General features: G+C 36.1%; 1 protein-coding gene across 7 annotated transcripts; it reads right to left on the bottom strand.

The window, feature by feature from the left end:
• Positions 1-4,216: 4,216 nt before the first annotated feature.
• Positions 4,217-16,366, bottom strand: LOC147567230 (putative serine/threonine-protein kinase WNK6). 7 transcript variants are annotated; one of them, XM_086653839.1, is made up of 9 exons: positions 16,221-16,366; positions 15,089-15,536; positions 14,773-14,991; positions 14,616-14,653; positions 14,305-14,532; positions 13,971-14,191; positions 5,867-6,024; positions 5,350-5,782; positions 4,217-5,257 (listed from the first exon to the last, which is right to left on the bottom strand). In XM_086653839.1, exons 3-9 carry the CDS (start codon positions 14,869-14,871, stop codon positions 4,476-4,478), a joined length of 1,959 nt encoding a protein of 652 aa, XP_086509965.1. In that variant the 5' UTR covers positions 14,872-14,991; positions 15,089-15,536; positions 16,221-16,366; the 3' UTR covers positions 4,217-4,475. The 7 variants fall into 7 exon arrangements, with proteins under 7 accessions (XP_086509965.1, XP_086509964.1, XP_086509970.1 ...); XM_086653838.1 differs by having other exon boundaries at positions 16,213-16,286; XM_086653844.1 differs by lacking the exon at positions 16,221-16,366 and having other exon boundaries at positions 5,350-5,476; positions 15,089-15,508.
• Positions 16,367-20,928: the final 4,562 nt, after the last annotated feature.

Raw genomic sequence — 20,928 nt, 5'->3', positions numbered from 1 at the left:
CTCTAAACTTTCTTACTCTACCACATCAAGTAAAGAGGAGAAAGTGAGCTAATTCCCAAGCTATCTTCTAGTCAAGCAAGAAGAAGGTCTTCTTATTATCAAACCACCATTAGAGTGCTAGAGAGCTTTCAAGGAGGGAGATTAAATACACAGTTTGGTGTCCCAAGTAGAGGAGCTACGTTTGAAGCTCTTTGTCTTCTTTAATCTATTCGACTAGCTCGAGGGAAATAGCGATTAAGGTAATCTACTATCTTCCTATTAGTTAATTACTAGTTTTGCATGATGATCCTAGGGATACTAGTGTTAGACATTAGATGTCGTTATCTGCTATAAACACTAGTATAAGGGTATAATACCCTTCAGTACCTCCACTGCTAGAACCATGATGACCAAACCTTTACAATATACCTCAGCTACTACCACCACAATCTGAAGTACATATAACCATTCAAGTTTAAGTTTTCGAGTTTAAAATTAACAGAACAAGTTTATATTTAAGTTTTAGGTATTGGTTTTTATAATCCACAATTTCACACCTAAGTATTGTGTTTTTTATTCTATGAACTACAAAGAAGAAGTGAAAGAAGTTTATAGTCATTTTATCATTGATCAACTAGTTTCACTTTCAATCTTCTATAATTTTCTAATTTCAAATTAGGGTTTAAAAAGATTATAAAAATTATGAACTTACTTGATGAGTGATGATCTAAGAGCATAGAAGAAAGATAAACACTTGATTTGTAGTCCCCCACTTCTAGATTGAGTAACACTCCAAAGTCAAGAGCGAAAGGATTTCAAATTACAATGAAAATATCAATTGGATATTTGGGTTTTTTACCCCGTTCCATTCGTGAGAGTAGAGAATAGAAAGAAGCATGAAGTAAAGGTAAAGGAAAATAATTTTTTTAAGAGTCGGGTTGGGTTATAAGGGTTATGGGTTAGGTTACTATTTATTAGGATTCATATGGAAAATGTTAGGGGTTAGACCCGGGCTGCAGCCGGCTCAGCCCACTAACACCTCCACCCCTGACTTCAACACTACAACCACCACCATGAAAATATACTTTTCTTAATTACTTTAGTTGAAATTTTTACCACGCCACGATTAATAAACCTCCACCATTGTACCTCTACTACCACCACCACAATTAATAAAACCACTGTACATCCACTACCACCACCACCACCACGGCCACCGCCATTACTAAGCCTCAACACTACAACCACCACCATTACTAAATCTCCACCACCACAACCACTACCGAGCGACAACCAACACTATCACCTTATAAGCACCAAAAAAAAGAAGGTTGCAATTTTTTCGGGTATTTTCTCAAATAATCATTTTCCAATTTTTTTTCTGTTAAAAAAAGAAACTGAACAAGTTATTGACTCGTCGAATTCCGAATTCGTTGAACCACTTGACCGGTGGGTCGACTAAGGATGTAAGATGTCTTTTCCCTAGCCGATTTTCGAGTAACTCAATCAGACCGTTCGATTCAGACTGCAACTTATGAACACAAGTTTCATGTTTACACCTCACATGTTTGCAAGGAAAATGTTGAGAATTTTGATGTACAAATTTTTCTTATGAAACGCGTGTAGGCCCACATTCTTATAACTCGCTTCGAGCCTCTGAAATCTCAAGACCGGTCCTCAAAACAACTGTCTAGCGCGCGATTTGGCCACCTCTCATCTGGCCCAGTAATTGGCAAACCCGTTATCGTTTAATGAAAGATCTTTTCAAACAAAAAAACAGACTAGGCAAAAGTTTTTTCCTAAGAAAATCTTTCTCTTGTTAAAATCGAAGTAAACATTGTTTTGTTATGGCCTTGTTGCGTTTTTCATTGTCATAAATTATACTTTTATATTAAATTTTTGTTTTGAGATGATTTTGCACTAATGATGGTGTAATATTCCATAGTAAGCTGATGCCATATGGTTGGTTTGGAGCCTACAGATGATGTGCTTGTTAGAGAATAGAGAGTCTATGAGTATCTTGGACGAATAGTCCCCACATTGGATGGGTTAATATTGTGACTCTCTTGTAGAGCCTACATAAAGGGCCCAAGATGTAATAGCTAAATCAATCTCAATCAACACTATTCGTCCTCTCATATTATTTATCTAACATGGTATCAAGAACTTATATACTCTAAAGAGTCCGATCCTAGGGTTTCCAACTAACCAGGGATGGTACCTCGTCAATAGCTACTGCCTGCCGAAATGTCACCGGAGTTCTTAATATAGCAAGTGTCATTTACTGTTTTCATCAAATAAATTAGTTAACTTAGCTTTTAAATGTTTTTTTTATCTTCTCAATCCTTTATCATCTCTTTCACAATACTATTTCTTTAGTATGTGGTGCCTTTAAGAATTTGGATTATGATGTTAAAGTTGCTGGGTCGGGCCTTCCATTGGTGTGCTCTTGAAGTTCATGGAATATATCGTGCCTAAGTTGTTATGATGTTATGTGGCGGGGTATTCAAAAAAAAAGATGACTTCTCTGTGCCACAACTCTCCATTCTCTTTCAAGCCCAAGTAGGCTAAGCTATTAAGCTTTTCTCTTTCAAAATTTCTCTCTTCTCAAACTCAAGTGGGGCAAACTATTAAGCTTTTCTCTTTCAAGCCCAAGTGGGCCAAGTTATTAAGTTTTTCTTTTCCTTTCTCAAGCTCAAGTGGGTCAAGCTTTTAAGTTTTTTTCTTTTAAGCCCACGTGGGCCAAGTTATTAAGTTTTTCTTTTCTCTCTTAAGCCCAAATGGGCCAAGCTATTAAGTTTTTCTTTTCTCTCTCAAGCCTAAATGGGTCGAGCTATTAAGCTCTTCTCTTTCAATTCTTTTCTCTCTTAAGCGCAAGGGGCCAAGCTCTTAATCTTTTCTCTTTCAAGCCCAAGTGGGCCAAGCTATTAACTTTTTCTCTTTTTCATCTTTCTTTCTCATTCTCAAATGGGCCTAGTTATCATGCTTCTTTCTTTTTAATCCCCAAGTAGGCAAAGCTACCACTATTCTACATCTTATTTCTCTCAAGCACCACAACAAACACACATCAAGCAACACCAACATTAGTAAAGAAAATGAAACATCATCAAGGCGAAATCTACTCAAACTCATGGTCTTCCACACTTGCAAGTCTCGTTAATTTGAGGGGGAGTATTATGAAAGAAGCCAAGTCACCATTAACCAATGAAGTACAAGAAAGAACCAAAGTTGTTTTGCATTTAAGTTCTTTTATTTTGTGTTTAGATGTTATTGTAACGAGTAAGGTTTTATTGTACAACTCATTGTACTTATCAATATCTTGATAAGTACATTAGTTTGAGGGGGAGTTTTAGAGAATAGGGAGTCTATGAGTATCTTGGATGAATAGTCCCACATTGGATGGGCTAATGTTGTGACTCTCTTGTAGAGCCTATATAAAGGGCCCAAGATGTAATAGCTAAATTAATCTCAATCAACACTATTCTCCTTCTCATATTATTTATCTAACAGTACTAATGTGAAGACATACTTTTCCAAGTGACAAAAACAGTGGAAGACTTTCATTTGTTTTAGGTTATGGCTTATGTCGGTAAGTTGGTTATACTGACGTGAAGGCAGACTTTCTTGTAACACGGTACGAGACTAATGTAAAGGAAAAAAGAAAAACAGAAGTCGAAATCTGGTCATCCAAGTCGAATTCAGACTTTCCTGCAACACGGTATGAGACTAAAGTAAAGGCAAAAAGATGTTAACTTAGTTCTCTTTCCTTTATATATTAGTGCGTGGCGCATTGTTCTCTTTTTCGCCAAGGATATTATCATTAATCACTGAAGAAAAATTCGCATGGGAATTACATAAACGATCCGCATGGGAATTACATAAACGCTTAACATTTTGAAGCGTAGAATAAAGGCATTGAAGTCGGCTTTTGTTGGCTTAAATCAAAGGCTTATGGAAAGCCCTTTCAAAAGCGAGGGCTTTTGTTTGCTTAAACCGAAGTAAGCCCTTTCAAAAGCGAGGGCTTTTGTTTGCTTAAATCAAAGGCTTATGGAAAGCCCTTTCAAAAGCGAGAGCGTTAGGAAAACTAGATTCTTATTTTCCTGCATAACTCTTCCAGGTAAAGAGGATTATTTCTTCTATCTTGATCGACTATAAATTGTGAAGTTGAAATATTTTGATCAAGAATGTTGCTTCACCGTTCCCCTAGCCTGGCTGGGTAGAAGTTTAGAAACATTCATGCAAGTAACTTGTGATTATACAAATTAAACTAAAGAACAGATCCTTGCTACCAAAGATAAATAAGATTACAGACAAAAAAATACTGAAAACTATATAGTGAATAGCCCATCTGCTACTTTTGTTCAAAAGCAGAGAGGGAGAGAGAAGAATCAACTCTTCAAGATAGACTTATAAACATGGAAAGATTTGTAAAATTACATCAAACAAAGGAATAAGCTTCCTACATTTGGAAGGAGTCGAGCGAAGAACGGAAAAGACTAGTAAACTGAAACCATCTTCTTCTGTGACAATCTTCTCTTTAATGACTTGATAGCTTCATTTTTCTTCTTAGAGATTTCCTCTATGGCTTGCTGGTACTGTAACTCAATCATCTCGAACTGCAGTTGCAACTCTTCCACATCATTTTCTTCCTTATAATTATCGTCATCATCTTCATCTTGATCAACAAAAACTACAGAAGATCCGTTGCTCACATTACTACCGGCATCTTTGACACCGATTTCAACTCCATATAGGTTTTGTCTATTGATCCCTCGTTGGTTAGATCCCATTGATCCTGCATCAACGAAGTCACATGTATCATCGGAATAACTATGGTAGTTCCCTTCAGTTGAAGTTCCAGAGATTAAAGACATCTCAAAACCTCGGTCTTCTGCAAGGGTTGTATTTCTCGACCAAAAATCAGAGAGACTCATGACCTCATCCAGCATTTCAAGGCCCGAAGCCTCACTAATTGTGTTACAAGATTCTGGTACTGGGAGAGGCGAACGTGAAACGTACGCTGCTTCAACTGAGCCTTCTTCATTTTCGTGACAGTTCTCCATGATTTGAATCGCATTGCTAGTTACAAGCTGTTTAATAGGAGTGGAAGGTTTCCAATTTGGAATCAAATTTGTTATCAACAAATCAACAGACTCGGCCAACAACATAAGATTCTGATCAGTTATAACTTCTGACACAACCATTTCCCTAGCAACTGAAAGTGCCGTATCACTATCAAGGTAAAACAGAAAATCGATCGTCTTAATCTCACCTGCAACTGCAAGTAGGTATGGAGAGAGATTACTTCAATACCCATACATCTCATATCAATTAAATTAAACATAAAAAGGAGTTGGTAAAGATAGTTACCCCCTGGGTCCGAAAGTCTTGTTGTTAATTTGACAGAGTTCTCACCAAATCTTTCCCCTTTCAACCAGATCTTTACTCCTCTTTTCGACCTTTGGAGCTCCAAGATGAGATGAGATGTACCAGAAATCTGAACAAAAGTTATGATGGTTGGTTCAATTTCATCGGCAGAATCAACATCCATGGAGCAAATTTGCCTGCTAAGTATTCTCTCTTCCGAAACCACGCTCTGACGGTTGGTAAATGATCCGCTTATGGGTGTTACGGAACCAGAAATGTGCATGGGGGAATGCTCTGCTAAGTCCTCCGTTAGAAGAAAAGAGTCCTTCAAAAGTTCCTTTGCAGGCAGCCTTTGAGCTACTGGCCCTAAACATCTCTCTATAAATTGTTTCATTTCTAGGTTTTTGACCTTAGATAGGGCATTAGGCATTATTCCCTGTGAAAGCATTTGGCTCAACAATTGGATATCGAATTCGTAAGAAGAGAAATAAAGCTAATGATTAATTAATACAAAACTTACAGCTGCTACTTTCTTGTATATTTGAGCACAATTTGTACACTCACTGTAAGGATATTCAGAGGTTACCATCTCTAGCATGCACATGCCAAAAGAGTATATATCAGCCATTTCATTGTAATCCTCATCGTAGAGTTCAGGTGCCATAAACTCGGGAGTGCCTACAAAAATTAAATAATACCCTGATAAATAGATAAAGCAATTCTTGAACACAGTGTAGCTAATATTTATGATTTATCAAGATTCATTGATGATAAATATCTGCTCAGGTTCTGCCAACAAACATCATAATAAATCAATGATGTTAATCAGACCAAAATCATCGAATTATGAACTGATATTGCATATTTTGTCTGGCAACATTTTATGGCTATTGCTCGTGCATTTTTTTTTCTTCTCTGCTTTTTATTCTTTTTCTTATCTCCTTTTCTCTTCTCCACATCTCTCACCTTTTCTGATATCTTTTCATAATTCAGGTTTATGTTCTCTTCATTTTCTTTTATCTCATTAGTTTCTGGTTTTACTTTCTAGCAGATGTTTTATCTTTCGCACTCATCACTAATTTGAATATTAACATACACTAATAAGATAATACAGAATTCGGGAATCATTGAGCACGACCCTTTCTAATTTAACATCTTCTCAGTTTCTGAATAACCATAGTTAAACCTTAGCTTTGCTGGTCATACGAATATGAAATAATTATATTTTATAATGTAATTATCTAAGGACTTCATGGCGTTTAATTTATGTTCACTATCCTAAAATATCAAATCTATTATATAAAACACAAAGTTTTTTGCTGATTGGGACAAGCCAAAAGACAAATCCGGTCGTTGGTTGTGAATTTGATACGATTCACACCCTTTAATCGGTTACCCACCCTAATTTTTACAAATTTATTGACCCACTAAATTCTAGGAAGTAAACAAAGCCCTTAATCTGGTTCGTATGAGAAAAAAAATTTTGAACATGCTTTGTCATCTCCACCATTAGATTTGTTTGTTTTCACACGTTACAATCTTTTCAACTCCCTTACAATCTTCATTTACATAATGTTGCCCTCTTAAATGGTGAATTGATTGTTGGACTGTAAGTTTTTTTGTCAGCTCTGATTCTCATTGTTAATGCAAAACGCCTAATTGAATTAACCCTCCATAGCTCATTCTCTCCCCCACATTCTCTTGATCTTGTGTTGGTCTCTCTCCCTTCATTAAAGGCAGAGAATATTTAGCCATGGTGATGTCTGAAGGTAACAATTCCTTTTGTTTTCATTTTATAATTAGGATTCATCCTCTTCCTTTGATAATAATTTGGATTCTTTTATATTACGATTTAGGGTTTATGATTTAGGATTTTATTTGGATGGGTTGTCAGCATTTGGATTTCTTTGATGGATGTTTTTGAAACTTAACCTGCTCTCTTCTCATGCTTTAGAATTAGCAAAGAAAGGTTGCAATTTTATTTGTTGATTATTAGTCTATTTTAGTTTAAATTTATGTGATCATCTAAGTACCTCTCTCATTTCAACAAAAAAAAAAAAAAAAAAGTACCTCTCTCTTAAATTTCTTATGCAATCAAATAATGGAATCAAAAACAATTTCTTTAGCATGGGTGTCACATATACGGTAGCATACTTAGTTTACCTTTGATTTCATCATCATGTTAGATTTTTATTTTGGTTTCTTTTTTAGTTCCTATTCATATTATTATCCTTCTTGGGGTATTGGTAATAAACTTTTTTAGGGAAGAATTCAATTCAAAATTATGATTTCATGTTAGGTCTTTTTCTATTTCATGTTCATTTTGCTATCTTCTTGGGGTATTGGTGATCTATTGTTTTTAGGTTATTTTCGGGTGACTTTGATACAAAGAAAAAGTGTTTTTAGAGTATAACGCCTTGAATTACATTCTGGTTTCTTTTTTAGTTCCGGTTAAATTCAAGATACTTTAGATCTTCATTCAGAATTCATTTTTGTTTCAGCTTGTACGTTTTTTGTTAATCTTTGAAGTTTATTACTTTATTTTATTATTCAATAGAAAATTATCTTCAGTTTCATGAATTTGATTAAAATTTTATGGAATTTATTATTACAGGTGATGATTGCGATAGCTCATTGAATTCAAAGGGTTTCCAAATTATTGACTTCGACTCATTTTATTGTAGTATCACATTAGTTTCTTTACCTTGAAGAAATGAAACTAAGTATTTCTCCCGTAGAATTTTTACGGTAATAGGTTTTGGGATGCGCAATTTTACATTCTTCAAATCTTATATTTTTAACGGATTTTTATGTAAATTTTATATTATTTTTCTCAATATCGGAACACCGGATTTATTAATTGTTATTGATGTAATACAGAATATAACGACTCCAGCTTCACCATGAGTGAGCAGAATGCTGACGAGAAGCTCCACAACGCTTTGTTCAAGCTCCATGAAGGTTCAGGGCTCTTAAGGGATTCGGACTGAAGGATCTCTTCTATCGACCTGCCTTCATTGTCAATCTGAACATGTTCATGCTCGTTTTCCCTTGTTCTTAGGTCTCCTTTCTGTTGGTATTCGATGAGTCTTTCACCTTTTGAATTTCGTAACGATATTTTAGTTTTTCAGGTTTGTGATGGGAAAACGGATAACAACATTGGGAATAGGAAGAAAGATGTTGATGCTGGAGAGAATCAACAATTTACGGTGAGATATAATGGTTTACTGCAACAATACAGACTGAAGAATCCTAATTTCTGTGTTTCACTTCGTCACAATTTTTTACCCTTCAGATAGAACTGATAAAATGTTTACTTTTATGTATTGAGTTTCTTCTTTTGAACAGTTTCGCTTCTTAATGGGTTGGTTAAAGTTTTAAAATTCACTAATATATTATTTTGTACTTATCATCTCTGCCCTCTGCCCAACCTCAAGAATGTTGTACAATGGAGATTTGTCGAATTGACCTAAATTATTTTGGAGACGATATATGGTTTGAATTATTATGCATTATATCTTATGGAAGAAAGACGAGGGGACATCAATGTTTGCGTCGTAGGAGATCCATATCTTGTGGACAGATTTTTGTATCTAAATATCATTTAGATTTATTATATGCCAATGAATAAAAAATATATCGAACTTCAAGATTTCATATTTTAAAATCTTTAATGCATAGTTTTAATTTTTCACTTATGGTACAAGAGTAATAATTCGGCTATACACAACATTATATTATGTTTGTGATTGATACACATGGGGGTTTGGTTCATTTTTACCATGTATTTTATTACTCGAGCCTTGCCAAAATTTCGAAAATAAGTATTGGTTCTTCCTTTTGTAATTTTTTTTCCTGATCTTTTGTTAATCCTAAACACGAAGTGAGATTCTTATCTTTCGTTTTCTTTCTCATCTTTGAATGTTTTTTTAACTTTACCACTTATTTACACACGTAATTTACATATGTATAGTGCATAAGTCGAATAATCTAGACCGTTTCATCCCTTTTCATCTATTACCCACGGTTGTGGATGATTCAAAGAGCAGATTAATGAGAATGGGTGGAATAGCCCAAACACCATTTATACAGTTATGGATGATTCAAAGGTCAGATTAATGAGAATGGGTGGGGCAGCCCACACCACTTAATACCTACATAACTTCCTTCTAAGAATAACGCCTATGGGAATTGGTGGGCAGCCCCATTTCTTCCTCTTTCACGTTACAAACTTTTCACCACCAATGAGAATCGTTTTCTTCCCCCAAATATCAATTTTCTTCACGAGAGATAGGCCAATAGAAGCACCTTACAATTTTCGTCAATCTTCTTCTTCAAACTCTATTCGACGGAGAACCAATTGGACTACCTCTCTCGCTTCATCGTTTAACTCGACCAAAGTACTCTCCAGTAAGAAGAAATTATGGTTTCTGATTTTCTTTTACAATTTTGCTATCTTCCTATTAGTATTATCTCACTAATTTGGTGGGTTGTTCATAATCATTTTGCATAAATTAGTGTTGATATTCATATGTTGTGAATTTTGTCATGTTAGAAAGTATGTTAATGTCAATCTCCTAACATTAAGTCCAACAGGAAATACTATTGGGGAGTTTAATGGAATATTGATCTAACATATATTTTCTTTGTGTTGGGATAGTATTTACAGAATCTCTGGTTCACATATATGGCCATGAAACACTTAACAATCTTTGGCCAAATTTAGAGTTCTGGCATGTTATTTTTATCTTTTAATAGCTATCTAAAAATTGAAACTTTAGTTCGAAGAGAGTGTTGTTCTTTTTCATTAATGTTCTCATATATGTTCTTATGGATATAATTTTATCATTTTGAAGCATTACTCTCCACATTAGTAACTTGTGGAGATGATAAACTGATAAAGGTGAAAGGAACAAAAGTAGAGTCTTTTCTGTTTAAATATGGCAAGGCTTTCCTCTTAATCCTCTTCCCTGTATGTTAAAGGCATACGTATACACAAAGTGTGGTACTTCGGTGGAATCAACAACTGCACCTTTAAAGGTCATTAAGTACATGTTTATTCCGAAAACTCCCCTTACAAAAAGAATATTGACTTCATCAATTTTACACCACTGATGGTCTCTGTGTTTGTGTATAAGATGCAGTAAATTTTCTCAGTTGGTGTTGATGAGAGAATTAATCCTTGGAAGCATATCAAAGTGTCTGTTTTACTTGATGGCGATGGTCCGGACACAGGGGAAACTTTGATTCTTTGTAGTGCTCATGCGAGCAGGTAAAAGATGATATAGGTAAGTGGGTTGCGGTCAATTTTACTATCATTTTCGAAAGAAATACATTGTTTCTGGTGATGCTTATTAGAGCTCTGAGTTTGTTCTCCTGTGGGACAGATAATGAGGGAGAGAGTTCATAGGTGAATGGAATGAGAGAAGGATCATAAGGTATTGTGGTCTTACAAAGAAATTAGTGGGGTTTAATTTGTTAGAGCAGGAAATGGTTTTCGGGTTACTGGTGAAGATAAAGAGTATAAATTTTGGTACATGTACCATATAATATTATTGCCAACAGATGGTGACACTATATTTTCATTGAGATTTCCTTCCTTTCCTTGATTCATATGAACGCATATATTTTTTGGAGTGGCTTATATATTCCCTGATTTCCTTGAGAATTCACTAATGTTATTGCAGTGGCTTAGGCATTCCTTGAACTGTTCCAGGTAGGCGGGTCCAAAGCAATCAATTGTACTTTTTATCTTAAGGATGGCCACAATGACACCCTCATCTATCAATGTCCTTTTAGTAAGTGAAAATTTTGTTCCTCAAATGTCTTTTTATTTTAGATGGTTTGCAGAATAAAATAAATTAGTCGTGTCCACAGTGTTGAATGAACATTTTAATATAACATTAGGTTTAAATTAAATTTCTATTGATATTGTTGATTTCGACATTATGGCCTATATACATAGGGTTAGGTAAATGAACTATCTAGCATGAAACAAATATTTTTTCACATATTAAAATGATTCCATTATTTATGTACTTACAAATACCAATTGAAATGTGTCTTTTATACATAGCTTCCCCATACCGACTTATGCAATAATAATTATTTTTTTTACACGTTTTCTTTTTCTTGTGGCGATTTGGGACATTATAATGGGTCGAATCATTTCTATTCATACATATATATGTATATATATATATATATATATATATATATATACATATATATCCTTATAAATTTCTATGAGCAGTTTTTTGAGATCCTCATGTAGGGTTAACTGGACCAAAATTTTATTGTTTTCTTTTTTACTTCGGTGGTGATTTAGGGACCGGCATCTAATAGCAGGATAACCTTGCATTTTCACTATGGACGTATTTGAGTACAATTCTATTTAGAGATTAAGAAATTTTCGACATCAATAATTTTCTTGAAGAGAGGTACATTTCTATGGTTATATCTATAATGTCTTAAACTATTTTGTGGTTTTTAATGTCTATCATTGGTGCAAGAGTTCTTTTCTTACATGTATTCACAAGAAAAACTTCTATACAAACTTTATTAGGTTGTTGAACTATAAGAACTGCCAAGCTGTCTAAGCTCTAAAACAAGGATAATTATCAACTTATTTTGGATTTTCGGCTACTTATTTGGGATTTTCGGCTACTTATTTGGATTATAAACAGTTCCTACAGTCAGGTGATAATGATCACTTAAAATGGAGAGAGCGAATTGTGAAGTGGGATGTTGAACCAAGAATATCATAACTAGAATGTTTTGTTGTTCAGTTATTATTTAAATTTTATCGAATTCTATAATGGCCAAGTTCTTTTTGTTCACAACCAAATTCTTCAATCAATGAATGCAACCGTGTGTTCAGTTCACTTTCTTATGTTTATTTTGCGCACTTTGTCTATTTTATTTAAGTCGTTAGAAAATGAGTTGGAATCAGTTCACTTTCCTATGTTTATTTTGTACACTTCTCTTTTTTAAGTCGTTCAAAAATGAAAGTCTTTGTGGTAAGAAGTAATAGGTTTTTCTTTATGAATCTTGATTATTGTGTACTTTGTTCTCAAATTTTCAGCAACCTATTTAAATTACATTTGTGTTAAGCCATTTGTTTTGATAATAGAAGACTCACCGCTTTATAACACTCAAAATGCTCAACAAGAGTGCCCGTGCCAGAGGCACGGGTTATACCTAGTGCATTTATATATCAGGTATGTATATGTGTGTGTGTATATATATTTATCAGGTATGTATATATATATATATATTCCACTTATATACACCCCAGCCCGCTTTGCCCCACTATACCCGTAATATTATACTCTTTCATCCAGCCTTTTGTTCCACCCCACTAGTATCATTCGCTTTCCCTGTCGCCCGTCCTACTAATGTCATACTCTTCCACTGCCCCTAACAACCTTGTAAAATACTAAACGCAAGTACTGACAACTGTGTGTCTAGTTGACAAAACAAGGTACCGATGCTACTCTTACCAACACATGTATATTTGTAACACGACCCCAGTGCAGGACAAAAGCATTCTGGTTGCCTCATTGTGACAAGATTTACTTGTTAGCCGGTACTTTCATATATCAAAATATTATGGTCATTTATTTATTGATATTTCAAAGGTGAAAAACCTAGTGAAGTAGCAAGTGCAGAGTCCTACTCACCAGTCACTCAGAAGGATACTCAGTATTGGGCTTGAGTACCTGAGTAACTCGAGAAGATCCAAATACTGATACTGAGTAACTTGACGAGTTTTATCTACTTCACAGAATAGGGAGAAGGAGAAGCAGAAGCTTCCATTCTTCTTCTTTGAGCAGATCCAGATAAGGATCTGTAAGTTAGTACATATAACATGTATAGCCGGACACTGAAGCCGACACACATATAGCACCACCCTACGCTCAAATGCTGATACGTGATACGTCTATCCATACACAAATACGAGCCGTGAACCCGAATTACTCGAAGTACTAGCCAGGATTTGACCTTAGCCTGATTGAGCTTGAGCTCCGAACCCTAACACTGAACGCTAGTTTGTATATCAGTATATCACGAAGTTCAGCCACAAGATTTAGCTCCATCTTTGATCAGGTGACACTAATGTAACAGCATGATTTGAGCTTACAGGTTACACCTTCGCGCTCCGCCGAACGGAAATTAGGGTTGAATGACCTGACCAGAATCATCTTCAACAGAAAGAAGCCTTTTAGCCGTTCAAACTTTCATTGTGCATGAGATCGTTTAGTGTCTTTAGAACCACCAACTCTAAGGGAGGAGATACTTAAAACTAATGGAGGAGATGCTTGGCTAACTTATTGCTACCTGGCCACCTAACAACTTGTATAATTTAAACCAGCATAACTTTTTGACACACTTCAAATATATGTGACCATAATTTAAACAACCTAGATTTCCACTTGGTGCTTAACATGCGTATGTACTACCCGTAACAATGAACTGTTTAATCTAAGTAACTTCCTAAGGTCTGTTCTAGTTATCAAGCTTAACGGATTGGTTTATCACCCTCCAATCCAATGCAATGTATTGACTCCAGTATCGAAACAGGAGAAGCAGTTTCAAAAGCAAGGAAGGAAACGAAACCATACCATGGATACTTCGTACACTAGCCTGTTCCATGACAGTCGCCAAGCCCAGGTCCCCAATCTTAACTTTGCCATTGTTACCATTGATAAAGATGTTATCACACTTCAAGTCCCTATGTATAATCGGTGGATTGTGACTGTGAAGATAGTCTAAACCCGTCAATATTTGCCTTGCCCACCCCTTCACAGCTTTTGCGTCTACCTTCTTGTGTTTTACTCGGTACCTCAATAAAGGAATTTAATCCATTTAAACCAACTATACCCACAGAATTAAAAACAAACAAACCTGAAATCTCTGAAAATATTAAATCTTATCCAAAGAAAAAACAGAGCTTACTGTCTCAAGCTACCCGAAGTGAACAACTCGGTAATGATGTTAACGGTCTTAGTCCTATAATTAATCCACGAGTTGTAGAATTTTATTATGTTAGCATGTTTCAGATATTTCAAGAGATGCACTTCAGAATACAGCCGGTCAAGATCTTGACAAGATCTTAGGACTTCATCAATTCTAACTTGATTCCACGCCACTTCAATCCCATCAACTTGATCAAACGCCTTGTAACTATAAACAGATCATTATATAATCATTCAACAAAATCACACCAAATCTCTAAATACCCAAAGAATAAAATAAAAACTACATACACTGTTTTGAAAGCACCTCTTCCAAGAACTTCTTTGTACTGATCAATTTAAATAAACAAAATCAATTTGGGGGAATTCTAGTTTTAGACATGCAACATTTAACAATCAAAATTGAATAAATCAAATTGGTAAAAATAAATAAAAATTGAAACTTTACCCTAATATATCGAGATGAAGGATCAATTTCAACAACATCAGGATCAGGAGGTTCTGAATGAGATTCATCAACGGATTCTGATTCACCATCGAAATCCATCTTGAAAAGTTGTGCGAGAACTCAGACGAGCTATAAAAGCTCGACCGAGAAATCGCAGTACCAATCCGCAATCTGTTTGATTCTAATCTTCAACCCACTAAATCCCCAAAGTTTAAAACACTAATTGCAATTCGAAGAAACAGAAAGGGGAAAAAATAATTAAGAATGATCGGGGAAGTTAGAAAAGTGTAAGGAGGAAAATTAGGTTAGGGTTTACCTGAAAAATTATGTTGTTGGCGAGGATGAGGAACGGAGAAATCGAGTATGAGAAATCAAAGAGAAAAAGAACCCTAAGCAATCGGCTAGAGAGGTGGGGAAAGTCTGAACGGATGTTTGTTACTGGTTGTTGCCTACTTTCGCGTGCTACAGCACAGCTACCTCTCTCTCTCTCTCTCTCTCTCTCTCTCTCTCTCTCTCTCTCTCTCTTGGGTGTCACTCAAGCCAGGCCACGGCGGCGGACTCCGCCAACTCAGGCTGCCTCAGCCACGTCCTTTTGCTCTAACCCCATCCCTCTCCTCTCCTCTCCTCTATTGGCACTTTGAGTGAGCATCCGAGTGTGCAGTCCGAGATCCAAGGATTAATCGAAGAAGAAAGCGGGCCAAAAGTAATTTTGGGAGCGCCTATAGACGCCTCCGCCAACTTAATCAACAGGTGAAGACATACTCCTAGGCCACCGCTTTGAGGAAAGCAAAAAAATTCCGCGGAAGAGGGTGGAAGTCCAAAAAAACCCGATCCAAACGCACCTTATCTCTCAACTCTCTCTTCTCCGACCAACTTTCTCTCCGACCACTGGCGGCCGACCAACGGTCTCTCTCTCCTCTCTCTCTATCTCTCTCTATCCTCTCTCTTCTCTCTCTTTTCTCTCTCCTATCTTTCTTCTCTCTCCCTTCTCTCTTCCTTCTCTGCATCTATCTTCTCACACTCTCTCTCTCTAAGTTCCGGCAAAGGGAATGGTCCCTTCGTCTGGAAAAACAGACGAAGGAAGAACTCCTTCGTCTGGAAAAACAGACGAAGGAAGAACTCCTTCGTCTCGTTTTCCAGACTTCAGATCCAGACGAGCTTCGCTTGGTTCTACCAGACAATGGCTCCGGCAAAGGGGACTCCCCTTCGCCGGAATTTTGAGAAAAAAAAAGAGGGAAAAGAGAGAGAAGAGAGGGGAAAGAGAGGGATGAAGAGAGGGAGATGGATGACCGGAGTTGTTGTCGCCGGAGTTGATGTTGGTAAGAAGGAAGATGGTGGAAGAAGACATAAGAAGTGGGTAGTGTTTGGAGGAAACAAAAAAAAATTTATTTTCACCAAAAACTTATTGTCCCGGGAACTTTGCTTCTTTCCCCAAAACACTGGCCTACTCCTAGGACATACCTCTTTGTTAGAGGGGAAGTGTTAGGGGTACAAAGTTTTACTATTGGCATTGGCCTACAACCCCCATTCATAACTTCTTCGAAACTTAGGACAAAATTTGTGTTAAGTCCATAAACAAAATTGACGAATATCCGTAACAGAGAGTTTAGGTGACCGTATAAGACCATATACATGTTTGCAAAAACGAACCCTTCCAAATGCATGTTCTCGCCCTATCTCATTTTCTAGTCTCTATCAGCAAGAAAAAATTAAATTATTGGACAATGATCAATGAGTTGCAAGGCAGGAAAAAAGAATCCATGTATGGTGGTCATATATGCCACTCGGAAGCAAACTTTTAGTTATTTGGGTTAAATATCATCCATACGTTAAATTCGGTGGGAAGTATGGACTGGGATGAATCTCCTCAAAGGCATGAATGTCGTATTGTTGGATACGGACATTGTTGATCAGTTAGGTACGTGCTAATAGTTTAACGAAACTTATTAGCTACTCATCAAGAAGATGGATCAGAGCTAATCCCAATTTATTCTTCGTTTTTCTTTTCCAAAGATCTGAAATCTGGTATCTGGGTCAAATTTGTAAATATTTTTGTCTTTTCAGTGCAAGTGAATATTTTGTCATTGTAATGGATGTGTTTTCAACTGCATGTGTAATGGAATGTAAAACCAAACTTTATATCAAATGCATGTGTTTTCAACTATAAATTACAAAAACAAGTCTTAATTCGAGAAGAGAACTTATTTTAAAGTTTGATTTTATTAGAGAAAGTGCATGCAAGAGTCAACTTGTATACTAAAAATTAAAGGGTTACTCCCAGATGGCCCCCAATTTTGTGACCAGCTTCCTGCTTAGCCACCTACTTTAGCAAATATTGCTATATGGCCCCTTTTTCTGTTATTTTTAACTTTCTGTTACTCTCACTCCTCCATCTCATTTCCTCTCTCTGCCAAGTAACCTAACATGCCACATCATCACCTTCTCTGGCAGGGGTCGTCGGCCGGCAAAATTTTCGGCCGACGACCTTCAAACCTAAAAAAAAAATTCTCTCTCTTCTTCTTCTTTTTTCTCTCTTCTTCTTCCTCTCTCTTCTTCTTCTTTCTCTCTCCCTCTCTCTCTCTCTTCTCCTTCCTCTCTCTCTCTCTCTTCCCCAGACCTTCGTCGGTATGGTTTCCCAGACCGACAGTCGGCGAAGGGTTCCCCCCTTCGCCGACCATTTTAGAGAAAGAGTGAGAAGAGAGGGGAAGAGAGAGGGAGAGAGGAAGAAGAAGATAGAGAGGAAGAAGATAAAAAGAAAGAAGAGAGATAGGAAGAAGAAGAAAGAGAAAGCAGGAGAGAGAAAACAGGAGAGAGAGAATAAGAAGAAGAAGAGAGAGAAAGTAGGAGGGAGAAAACAGGAGAGAGGGAGGAAGAAGAAGAAATTTTTTTTTTTAGGTTTGAAGGTCGCCGGCCGGCAACCCCTGCCGGAGAAGGTGATGATGTGGCGTGTTAGGTGACTTGGCAGAGAGAAGAAATGAGATGGAGAAGTGAGAGTAACGGAAAGTTAAAGATAACAGAAAAAGGAGCCCATATGAGAATATTTGCTAAAGTAGGGGGTTACGCAGGAAGCTGGTCACAAAGTTGGGGGTCATTTGAAAAATAACCCAAAATTAAATATGCACAAATTTGACTCATTGGACCGTAAAATGACAGACAATGCTTAGGCAAATGTTTTTCCCCAACATTAGAATTTGAATTTTCTGAATAAAATAAACCAAGACCAACTTGAATTACTCATTCAGACGAGTTAAACATCACGAGTAAGAAAAATACTAACAGTCGTAAATCTTAGTCAAGATAATTATATTTTTGACGTCTGAGTCAAATTATTTCTAAGTCAGGAAAATATAATACTACTAAGTAGGCAGTCAACCTTTCAATAAAAATGATGAAAGATTTTATATTACATCACCGACTTTTATACATAGTCACCACTCACCACCTTGTGGTGGTTTAGCATAGGATTAATTCCAACTTGGTCCCTAATTTACGATCAAGTAGAAAATTAGGTCCCATAATTATCCTGTATCTGTGACCACCACCATTTATCTCCATCTCCATCATTTCCCCTCTCTCTCCTCTTCTCCCTCCTCTCTTTAAATTTTTCCAAACGAAATCAGTTATTCAGAAAAAGAAAGAGAAAAATGATGGTTGGAAGTGGGAGAAAAGAAAGAAGAATAAAAAGATCTGAATTTTATTTTGATAGGTTTGCAGGGGATGTAAGACTGTCGGCACCCTTCCAAATGTGAACAAAAAAAAGGTGGTGGGAGCTTGAAGGTACAAAGAAACTAAAAAATTTACCCAAAATTTTATGTGTTAGGAAATTTATTTTGTCTCCCCAAAGGGGCCACTTCCCATTATCTTTTTTTTTTTTTTTGGAAACCGATTTCATTGTCGTACAATTAGCATTGAATACATCAAAGATGTGATACGCTTGCTACCCGCCCACTCAAACTCTAACATGACCTGGCCTATAGCCCACTCAAACATAACCTGGCCTATAGCCCAACTAGATAAATGGCCTAAAGCCCAACTACACTACCTTATTTATACCCTAATAATCCCAATTCAAATAACCAAAGATTCCACCTTCTCTGGGATTCGAACCTGGGACCTCCAGGGATTTCTGGAGTTTATGTCAACACCTTGGAACCACTTGGGCTACCAACTGTTGACCACTTCCCATTATCTTACATCTTATGGATGACCTAACCTATATCCAAAGAAAATGGACTAGAGAAGGTGGATTTTCCAATAGGAAAGCATTTGTAGTAAAGGGAGAGATGAACAAATATTAATAAATGGTAGGGAGTGTGGTTTCCACACGACTGCCACCAAGCCTAGTATATCTAATTTTAGGTAAATTGGTGGATGTCTTTACGTGGACCTTCATGACTACAAACTCTAGTGAATGTTCATGACATTACTTTTTTTTTTTTTGTTGAAAGAGTTCATGACATTACTTGGATCTTACAATTATTCCAAAATGTATATGCCATTTAATTTTGATATTTCAAATGCCTTGGATTATTTGTGCTATTTTTTTTTTGGATTTTTGAGTCAACAGTCCAAAATCTGGGGGGTAAACCCAAAAAAAATCCACTCTTGTCCAAAAATTAGTTGCAGGTCCAAATGTCAGTTTTTTTTTTTTTATTCCCCTCTTGCCCTTGGACGGGACATGCTGACGTTTTCCTGAAAAAAAAAATGTCTGGTAAATAAAATAATTTACCAGTACACGAAAAATTCAAAGTTTCAAAATTTTTTGAAAATTTGAAATTTTCAAACGAAATTTCAAATTCCCGCCCAGCAAACCATTTCTTCCCGGTAAATAAAATAATTTCCCGTACACAAAAAATTCCAATTTTCAAATTTTTTTGAAATTTTCAAACGAAATCTTTTTTTCGAAATTTTCAAACGAAATTTCAAATTCCCGGCCAAATTTTCAAATTTTTTTGAAAATTTTAAATTCCCGCCCAGCAAAAGTGTCTAGTACAGAAAAAAATTTCCAGTAAATAAAATAATTTCCCGGTCACAAAATCTTTTTTTCGAAGTTTTGAAATTTTCAAACGAAATTTCAAATTCCCGCCCAGCAAAAATGTCTAGTACAGAAAAAAATTTCCAGTAAATAAAATAATTTCCCGAAAAAAATTTCGTTTCCTGGGAATTTTTCGGTGGCAGTTCCGTAAATTTCTTAACAGTACACATTCTGATGGACGGGTTGTCAGATTATTTTTCAGAAAAAAAAATCGTTTCCCGAGAAATTTCGATGGCAATTTTGTAATTTTCAATGGCAATTTTGTAATTTTCGATGGCATGAACGGTAAATACTTTATTTTCTAAGGGCCCTTACGTAATTTTGACCCCCAAACTGACATATTGGACCTCCCTTTCATTTTTAGGCAACTTTGGGTGGGATTTTCATTTTGGTCCCCTTTTTGGACCAATGGCCCAATCCCTCTTTTTTTTTTTATGTAAATAGGTTGTTGCCTAGTTTTATTAACTTTCAAATTGACAAGAGTCAAGAGCACTTGGCTTTATCAACAGCCAACTGTACGTACCTCCTCCATTACTTCTAATTAGAATTAAAAGTTGCTTGCGCTAACAAGTGCGCGACAGCGGGTACAATAAGAGAAGGAACAATTAGTGACCTTAGCTTTTTCGTTCTTGATTTCCAGAACTAGAGCTCGGATCTTTCAAGGCGTTCCATCATCAATTGATCTACAAGCGTTTACAACTACTAATGCATCACCTTCTACCGTACATCCATACTGATTAAGGTCAGTGGCTAAATTTATAGCTAACCGAGCTGCTCTAGCTTCAACCTCCGTAGCCGAAAAAGCTCTAGTTGACTGGGTTAAAGCCATTATGAACTCACCTTTTGCGTTTCTACCAGTGGCGTGGCTAGGTAATTGAGGGTCCGGTGCCAAAATATTAACGGGGCCTTTTACATGTTAAATATTTTTTTTACACAAAAATAATAAACGTAAAATGTAAATGATCTATTCATAAAAATAATATTTCATCGGAGAGTTGAATCCGAATATTGTGTTCTGAACTAAATGATTACAATTAATATCTTTATTTGAAAATATTTCTTCTCGCATTTTTTGAAGCAAAATCGTCAATTAAACCTTCATAGTCAATCTTGTCTAAGAA

This window comes from Eschscholzia californica, unplaced genomic scaffold, assembly GCF_041429995.1.
Source record: "Eschscholzia californica isolate CP2 unplaced genomic scaffold, dmEscCali1.0.p SCAF_1, whole genome shotgun sequence".
Classification (NCBI taxonomy): Eukaryota; Viridiplantae; Streptophyta; class Magnoliopsida; order Ranunculales; family Papaveraceae; genus Eschscholzia; species Eschscholzia californica.
Note: the sequence above shows the minus strand (reverse complement) of the source record. Positions and strands in the feature narration are given on the sequence as shown.